At 42.9% G+C, this 9649-nt stretch overlaps 1 protein-coding gene across 2 annotated transcripts in view; it reads left to right on the top strand.

Moving 5' to 3' along the window:
* The window catches only part of tox2 (TOX high mobility group box family member 2), a 75505-nt gene extending 69381 nt beyond the window's left edge, over window positions 1-6124 (top strand). For both annotated transcript variants that reach the window (XM_043710941.1, XM_043710940.1), the window contains 4 exons: window positions 1539-1619; window positions 3388-3819; window positions 4293-4432; window positions 5882-6124. In XM_043710941.1, coding sequence (XP_043566876.1) covers window positions 1539-1619; window positions 3388-3819; window positions 4293-4432; window positions 5882-5918 — 690 coding nt within the window. In that variant the 3' untranslated portion in view covers window positions 5919-6124. The remainder of the gene's footprint in view (window positions 1-1538; window positions 1620-3387; window positions 3820-4292; window positions 4433-5881) is intronic.
* Window positions 6125-9649: the final 3525 nt, after the last annotated feature.

The raw sequence follows: 9649 nt of genomic DNA, 5'->3' as shown, positions 1-9649 counted from the left end.
TGGCACTCCACTGGTCACAGGCCTCCAGTCTGAAAAACAACCCTCCACCACCACCACCCTCTGTCTTCTACCTTTGAGCCAGTTCTGTATCCTAATGGCTAGTTCTCCCTGTACTCCATGAGATCTAACCTTGCTGATCAGTTTCTCATGGGGAACCTTGTCGAACGCCTTACTGAAGTCCATATAGATCACATCTACTGCTCTGCCCTCATCAAAAAACCTCTTTGTTACCTCTTCAAAAAACTCAATCAAGTTTGTGGGCAGCACAGTGGCACAGTGGTTAGCACTGCTACCTCACAGCGCCAGAGACCCAGGTTCAATTCCCACCTCAGGCGATTGACTGTGTGGAGTTTGCACGTTCTCCCCCTGTCTGTGTGGGTTTCCTCCGGGTGCTCCGGTTTCCTCCCACAGTCCAAAAATGTGCAGTTTAGGTGAATTGGCTTTGCTAAACTGCCCGTAGTGTTAGGTGAAGGATAAATGTAGGGGAATGGGTCTGGGTGAGTGGCAGTTCGGTGTGGACTTGTTGGCCGAAGGGCCTGTTTCCACACTGTAAGTAAGTAAATTAATCTAAAGTTTGTGAGACACGATTTCCCATGCACAAAGCCATGTTGACTATCCCTAATCAGTCCTTGCCTTTCCAAATACATGCACATCCTATCCCTCAGGATTCCCTCCAACAACTTGCCCACCACTGAGGTCAGGCTCACCGGTCTATTGTTCCCTGGCTTGTCTTTACCGCCCTTCTTAAATAGTGGCACCACGTTTGCCAACCTCCAGTCTTCCGGCACCTCACCTGTGACTATCGATGATACAAATATCTCAGCAAGAGGCTCAGCAATCACTTCTCTAGTTTCCCACAGAGTTCTTGGGTACACCTGATCAGGTTCTGGGGATTTATACACTTTTAACCATTTCAAGACATCTAGCACTTCCTCCTCTGTAATCTGGACATTTTGCAAGATGTCACCATCTATTTCCCTACAGTCTATATCTTCCATATCCTTTTCCACAGTAAATACTGATGCAAAATATTCATTTAGTATCTCCCCCATTTTCTGTGGCTCCACACAAAGGCCGCCTTGCTGATCTTTGAGGGGCCCTATTCTCTCCCTAGTTACCCTTTTGTCCTTAATATATTTGTAAAAACCCTTTGGATTCTCCTTAATTCTATTTGCCAAAGCTACCTCATGTCCCGTTTTGCCCTCCTGATTTCCCTCTTAAGTATACTCCTACTGCCTTTATACTCTTCTAATAGTTTTACTCTGCCTACTCGCTCATGCTCCGTCTTATCTTAATTAATTTTTCTCCACTGTTTTATCCAACTTATTCCCTTTGGTTCCTCTCTTCCGTTTGTCTTCCCTAAAGTTAAAATGCTGGAGTGTCCTTCCTTTCTCAGGCCTCCCTGTTCCCAGTTAATTAAAACTCAATTCATTCAATCATCCAAAAACTGTGTGAGACTGAACTCAGTCTCTTGTGAGTCATGGTTTTCTCAGTAGAAACTAAAATGATGACGATGGAACTCTATGTTGTTTTTACAGGCATACAAGAGAAAAACTGAGGCTGCGAAAAAGGAATACTTGAAAGCACTTGCTGCCTATAGAGCCAGTTTAGTGTCCAAGGTAAGTAATGGCAGCTAGTTCAACAAGATTACAGACAGGAGTCACTCGCCAGAAAAAAACCCCGCTTTCCTACAGCCTCAAGTTTCAGCAGAAACCTCACACTGAGTCAAAACTCAGGACCATGAACACAAGACAGTCACTAATAAATACAATCAGGAACTCCAGAGAGCAATTTCAATTTGTTTTATAGTCCATTTCAGAGGACAGTTATGAGTCAGCTATATTGTTGTGGGTCTGGAGTCACATGAAGGCCAGACCAGGTAAGGATGGCAGATTCCCTTCCCCAGAGGACATTAGTGAACTAGATATGTTTATATGACAGCTGTTTCATGGTCAACATGAGATTTGTTTTTCCAGTTTATTTTAAATTGAACTTAGATTTCACCAGAATTTGAACCCAGGGCCCCAGAATATTTGTTTGGTCTCTGGTCCCCTGACAATGCCTCTAGGCTATAACCTCAATGGGAAAGTATTTACGCCAGACTCAAAGGCACTAAGTTTTCTGAAGAAATGTCCTTTCAACATGATGCCTTTTAATTAAAAAGATGAAGTTGAAACAAAAACAGAAATTGCTGGAGAAACGCAACAGCTCCGGCAGCATCTGTGAGAGAGAGAAATAGGTAACGTTTTGAGATTGGTATGACCCCTTTCTGAAGAAGGGTCATTGGAATTGAAAGATTAACTCTGCTTCTCTCTCCACAAATGCTGCCAGAGCTGCTGAGTTTTTCCAGCATCCACAGCTCTTTGTTGTATTTTACAGTTGAAGGTGAATCAACACAATTTGTCTTTTCACCTGTGGAACAAGCAGAAATGCCAAGGTTGAATGGCCAATGGAAACATTGCCTTGAGCTGATTATAAATGTTCACTGAAGACAAACCAGGTCACAATTTGTGCAGTTAATGGTAGGGTCCTGGGGAGTGTTGCTCAACAGAAAGACTTGGGGGTGCAAGTACATAGTTCCTTGAAAGTGGTGTCACAGGTAGGCAGAGTGGTGAAGAAGGTGTTGGCACGCTTGCCTTCATCAGTCAGAGTGTTGAGGCCAGGAGTTAGGAGGTCATGTTACAGCTGTACAAGACACTGGTGAGGCCACATTTGTAGTACTGCATACATTTCTGGTCACCCTGCTGTAGGAAGGATGTTATTAAACTGGAAAGAGTGCAAAAAAGATTTATAAGTATATTAGCGAGACTGGAAGATTTGCGATATAAGGAGACCATATACAAGTTTATAACATCATGAGGGGCATGAATAAGGTGAATTGCAAGATTTTTTTACCCTGAGGTGGGGGAGTCCAAAACGAGGGCATAGGTTTAGGGTGAGAGGGAAAAGATTTAAAAGGGACGTAAGGGGCAACTTTTTCACACAGAGGGTGGTGCGTATATGGAATGAGCTGCCAGATGAAGTAGTGGAGGCTGGTACAATTACAGCATTTAAAAGGCATCTGGGCAGGTACATCAATAGGAAGGGCTTAGAGAGATATGGGCTAACTGCAGGCAAATGGGACTAGTTCAGTTTAGGAAACCTGGTCAGCATGGACGAGTTGGGCCGAAGGGCCTGTTTCTGTGCTGTATGACTCGATGATGTGATGACACCATTGCCATGTCGGATATGAATCATTCTCTGTACCGGAACATTCTATGATCGAGGAGAGCATCAGGCTAACTCCTGACAGGAATTGAATTATCATTGTCCACTGTAACCCACAGGTTTTCCTGTTGAGCAGACACAGTAATCTAACAACCTTTCTCATTTGTCTCCCTTCTGCAGAGCTATGGTGACCAAGTGGAAACAAAGAATGGCCAGACATCTCAACAATCGCACATGATTCCCCCTAAGCAGCCTCTCTATAGCCTGCCCCCCCACACCTCAGCGCCTTACATTGGACCAAATTCCTTCCTCCCTCAGTCTGAGTTGCAAACTTACTCGGGCCCCTCCCATCATGGCCTTTCTCGGACCCTCAGCTCCAAGTCGGTCATGTCACAGATGCCCCTGAGTGGCTCTCCACCCCCCTCGCTGCAGATCAGCCCCCCCTTGCACCAGCAGCTCTCCCTCCAGCACCATCACCATCAGGGACAGCAGCAACAGGCTAACGTCCTCCAGCAGCCCATCTCCATGCAGTCAGTGCAGAGCCAGCCAATCATCTCTCACCAGATGCCATTGCAAGTCCAATCGCAGCTTCACTCTCCAGCAGGCCAGCAGGTGAGGTTCGGTGGATGATAGAGAGAGAGCTATGAGAATATCCTTCATCAGCTGCAGCCCAGTGACTGGGAAACTCCCTTCAACAGGAGACCCACTCTCTGACCTGCTGTACACTATTATTGGGTGAAAGTGAGGACTGCAGATGCTGGAGATCAGAGTCTAGATTAGAGGGGTGCTGGAAAAGCACAGCTGGTCGGGAAGCATCCGAGGAGCAGGAAAATCGATGTTTCGGGCAGGAGCCTTCTTCAATGTTAGGCAAGTGTCAGGATTTGTTCACCATGGAAGATTGCATGGATTTAGAGCCCCAGGCATGCAATTCATCAACTGAAACACATTTTAAAGGTTTCTCAAGCAAAAACAAGTGACTCAAAGATCTCCTTTCTTCTTACTCAAAGCTCCATCAAGTATCAATGACTAGGAATTCCAAAAATACAAACGATGACGTCTCTGAAATTCCTCTTGTTCTCTTACAGGGATATGCTCACATGCAGTCGGAATTTCAGAACACGGTTAGTGCCCAGTCTCCTGGTCCGAGTGTTTCGAATGCGAACGTACAGAGCAGCGAGTGGGAGACTGAATACTGCAACAATGAGTGTGTCATTAACCACTGCAGGTAAATGACAGTAAATAGTGACTGAGTCATCCAATCAACCTTTTTGCAATTTATATTAATGACTTAGACAAGGGGAACAGAGGAACAGTGAGATCTTGGGATACTTGTCCACAGATCTCTGAAGGATAGAGTAATAGGGTGGTTAAGAAGGTATACAGGTCACTTGCCTATCAGCTGTGCCTTGGATTATAAGAGCAGGGAGTTTATGTTAGAGCTGTATGGGACTTTGGTCAGGCCACAGCTGGAAAACTGTGGGCAGTTTCAGTCCCCGTGCTATAGGACGGACGTGATTGCACATGAGGGAGTGCAGAGGAGATTCCCCAGGATGCTGCCTGACCAATCACAGTCAACTTACCTGATTCAAAACTTAAACAAAACCATGCTGTTAACTGTCAATCTTCATTACTGGGTGCATTCCCCACAGCAACTCTACCAATCAGAATCCACTTGCCATACAAATGGTTCATTTCCCACCTCAATGGCGTTCTTGAAGATTAACCTGCTGAATGCAAGATGAAAATCTTCAAGAAAGACTAACTGTTAAAGGAAATAAGGAACTCATTTGCAATTTTCCAGATATTTTCTTTGTGATATCCACTGAGTAATATTTATGACCAGAAGGTGGTGACAAATTTAATGTAATAAAACTCTCCAAAATGTAGAAATGGTTAACAGTATGGACTGGAACTGCTGGTCTGTAACTTGATCCTAAGAGCACTTACTGCGTTCCCAATCTAATTCACACAGTCTGCTGTTTCAACAAAGTGCAACAATTAGCCTTACTTTCTTCCTGGCTGTGGTCAATTCATCTTTGCTGCATTTTATAATTGCATTAAAACCTCTGTTAAAATATCAACAAAGGGGCAACTGAACACTCGCATGATAATTGCTGGGATTGAGGAATTCTGCAATGAGGAAAGATTGAGGAGATTGGTCCTATCCTCTCCGGAATTTCGAAGAAAGAGAGGTGATCCCATTCAAACGAACAAAATTCGTACAGTGTATGGTGGGGTAAATATCAGCAAGGTGTTCTCCCTGGGTGGGGTGAGGAAGTGGTCTAAAGCCAGGAAAGACCATCTCGGAATGAGGATCACGGGTGAGATGAGGAGGAAATTCTTCAATCAGATCGGGGTGCAAGTTTGAAGTTCCCTGAGCCAGAAGCTGTGGATGTTCTGTCATTGAGTATGTTCAAGACTGAGATTGATAGAATTTTACAAATTAAAAACATCATGGGATACAGGGGTAGTGAAGGAGAACAGTTGAGATTGAAGATCAGCCATGATCTATTTGAATGAGAAAGCAGGCTCAAAGGGGCTGAAAGGCCTCTTCCTGTTCCTATCTAATGAAATGTTCATACGGTAACACAGTATGGTCATGAGGTACAGATCTCTGTTGGGTTTTGTTCAGATTCACTGAAACTAACACTTTCTTTTTCTTCTTTTGATGAAGCATGTTACCAAGGGACAAGCCACTCTACCTCACCTGAGCCCACACGACCTCCTGTACTTGGACTTTCCCAAGGGAGTCACCAGCCCAAAAGATGCCCGACCCCTCAAACACCCACATCAGTAGCAGTGAGGACTTTAGCTGAGCCAATTGCCAAGGACTTGGAATCATTGACACAACACCAGCCTGTGAGCTCCCTCACGTTATCATCCAATTCTCACCCTCTTTCTTTCCAAAAAAAAAAGTTTAAATTAAAGTAAAGGGGGGCAATTTAACTGGATCCTATCAAGGAAATATTTTTTGCTTGCCCCAAGCCTGGCCCTCTACTGTAGTAAAACTGCTTTTGTGGTTAATGTAGGACCCTTGGCCTAATGTGTGTGGGACATTATTACAATAATTAAGATGACTCTGCAGGCAGGCAGACTGAATACACAGTCCACATTGGTCCTGCCACAAAGTGGATCCTTAAATACGATCAAGATGCCTTTCCTACCACCAGAGTCCTGATAAATTGAAATGCTGAGTACATAAAATATTAAATGTGAAACAGTTGGTTGAAGAAAGCGTATATTTAGGATATTGTTTTCTGTAGTTTTATTAAATGTTCTAGATGTATTGATAATTACAGAAGCTTTGTGTGTTGGAAGATTTTTCTGTGATTTACTTTATAGAAAAGAGAGCTTTTTTTGTCTCTGATTTTATTGTAGCACACTTGGATCACTGTTTAGCTGGGAAGGTAACATTTGTGTATAAAATGCCAAATGTATTTGTTTTCCTTAAAGACCACTGACTGGGGCCTTTTATAGTTGCATTCTGTAGCTTTTAATATTAATTTTCTGCCATGTGCTCAATTATTTAATATTTTTTGACTGACAATGTTTAGTCTATTTAAAAAAGGACACATCAGTATGTTCCTAATAGGTTGGTGACCTTGTGGAGGTATTTTTCCATCAGGTTTAGCACCAACTGTCAGATTTTATGTTCTTATGTTTCTTGTCTGATTTTTATATTTTCCCCGTCAGTAAATAAAAATAATAATTTTATACTCATTGAATGTGTAAAGGTCACTTCTTCCTATCAACACTTGCACTCGATTAGCTTAAAGGTACTTTGTATGTTTTGTCCTGTGTTAAGAACATTTGTCCCCCGAGACTAATTCACTGGAATGCTTTCTTAGCTCCATTTAAACTTAAAAAGAACAGAAATGTTATGCTATGATGAGGCATTTGCAAAGGGGAGCAATACACACTTTACAAGATCAGGCACTGATTGTTCATGTTGTTTGTGGTATTCTCATTGTTTTCTTTGGAGAATTGGTCAGTCAGACTGGGACCCCATCCCACCCTGGGATAGTGGGACTGACATATGAAGAGGGCTGGATCTATCAGGACCATACTCACTGGAGAAGAATTCGCACAGGACTAGACAGGGTAAACACTGGGAGGGTGGTCCCAATGACCAGTGTGTGGGGGGAGTTTCCAGAACCAGGGCTCACAGTATAAGGGTATGGGGTAGTTCTGTTAGGACTGAGATGAGGAGAAATGTCTTCCCCCTGTGGAATTCTCTTCCCCAGAAAGTGGTTCAGGGTAAAATGTGGAATATTTACAAGAAGGAGATAGATATAGTTCTTACAGCTAAAGGGATCAAAGGATCTAAGGGAGAAATCAGGAACAGGATACTGAGTTAGATGATCAGCCATGATCACATTGAATGGCCGAGCAGGCTTGAAGGGCTGAATGACCTACTGCTGCCCCTAGTTTCTATGGCAGAGAATGGTCAGTACACTATTGTTTCAGCTCCTTAGTGTCAGTTCGATTAGAGACTGTCTCCTCAGTTGTGGGCCTGTCAGAATGCAGCGTGACATCATTTTGAAGAGGTCTCGATGCAGTTGCTGGCAAATACCTGCCCACAGTTTATCCTTTACCCTCAGGTGACCTGAACCAGCAATCTCACTCAGTACTTACAATCCCTTTAGAGACTAATAACATTACAAAAGAACTTTAAGCTTCCAATTAACAGTTTAAAAGGATGATGTGGCAAGATTTCATATTTTATGATCTTTACTGTAACAAATCATTAAACACACAAACAAACAAACATGGAACAGGTGAAGGACATTTGTCCACTTGAATCTGTTTCACTGGGCTGTGAATTCCACATTTCCAACCACCCCCAATAGGCCTCTATTCCTCTGCCTTACAATCATTTAACTATCACTAACTTAAAAATATTCAATGACCCTGCCTCCACTATCTCTGAGGCAGAGAGTTTCAAAATCAGTGTTAGAGCTGCGCATGACTTAGTGGCACAAAATGGCTGGTGCTGCCCATGGCTAATGAGGCAGAACATGGCTGACTGCAGATAGAGCACTTGGGAAAATATTTACTTCTTCACAAGTAGAACAGCAGCAGCTCTGTAGACCCAAGGTTACTGGCCAAGACAGAATGTGCAGCTGCAGTTGCTTACTCATAAGACATGATAAAAGCATTTCACACTAATTAGTTGTTTCTCTTGAAGTATTTAATCAATCTGTTATAATATTTACAATAGGTTTTAGTTAGGGTTCTTCAGCTAATCATGGATATAGATCCTGAAGTAGTCATAGATCCACATATATTAAAAAAAATCACTAAATGCACTAGAGGAAAAGATTTAAATCACTTTCAGACAGTAAACGCAGCTTCCTGATCATTACAGAAGGAATTAATACAGAAATTAACAGACATTAGAATGTGGACTGAATGAAATCATTGAGACACAACTTGTTAGCTAAAGAATTCTAACAATAGGTGTAATCAGATAACTTTATTGGAACTGATCAAAACTCAATTCTCTTTTGTATTTCCTGTAATGATGAATTTGAAAGGTTCTGAAGAGATCGGCAATTTGAACTATGATGGGACCAGTTTTGGCAAATTGTACAGGTACGGTTATAGGTAGAACTTTAAATGAATAGATGGATAACAGATCAGTGGGGGAGTGAGGATTCAACTGAGGGTAATTTTTTGTTTAAATCAAAAAGACGTGAGATCAGAAATGCAGGATACCAAAGTGGCAAATGAAATCAAAGTGTGACAGGAAGGAGCAGAACATATAAACAGAAGAGTGCAGCAGAAATTAAACCGAGAATCCCTACGGTATGCAAGCAGGCCATTCAGTCCATCAAGTTGGCACCTACTCTATCCCTGTAACCCTGTTTTTTCCCCATGGCTAATCCACTGAGCTTGAAGATCCCTGCCTAACTTAGCATGGCCAATCCACCCAACCTGCATGTCGAATCACAGAGATGTACAGCACGGAAACACAGCCTTTGGCCCAACATGTCCATGCCGACAATCTTTGGACTGTGGGAGGAAACTCAGGTAGACAACATGCAAACTTCACACAAACAATCGCCTGAAGATGGAATTGAACCTGTGCTAACTACTGAGCCACCATGCCATCTGCAAAGCTCAAAGCTTAAAGCTCTTCCCCTGAGGGCATGCAGCATTTGCCACAGGATTGATGATTTGACAACACAAGTAGAAATAAATGAATATCACTTGAGAGCTATTACAGTGATGTGGTTGCTAGGTCACCAAGACTGGGAACGCAATATTCAATATTTCCAAAGAGCAGACACAAAGGAAAGGAAGATGGAAAAGCTTTATTAATGATGGGAGTTGGTGATGGGTGATGGGTAATGGGAGTTGGTGTTGGGTAATGGGAGTTGGTGATGGGTGATGGGAGCTGGTGTTGGGTAATGGGAGTTGGTGTTGGGTAATGGGAGCT

This window comes from Chiloscyllium plagiosum, chromosome 20, assembly GCF_004010195.1.
Source record: "Chiloscyllium plagiosum isolate BGI_BamShark_2017 chromosome 20, ASM401019v2, whole genome shotgun sequence".
NCBI classification, from domain to species: Eukaryota; Metazoa; Chordata; class Chondrichthyes; order Orectolobiformes; family Hemiscylliidae; genus Chiloscyllium; species Chiloscyllium plagiosum.
The sequence above is the reverse complement of the archived record's forward strand: the minus strand, read 5'-3'. Positions and strand labels throughout refer to the sequence as shown.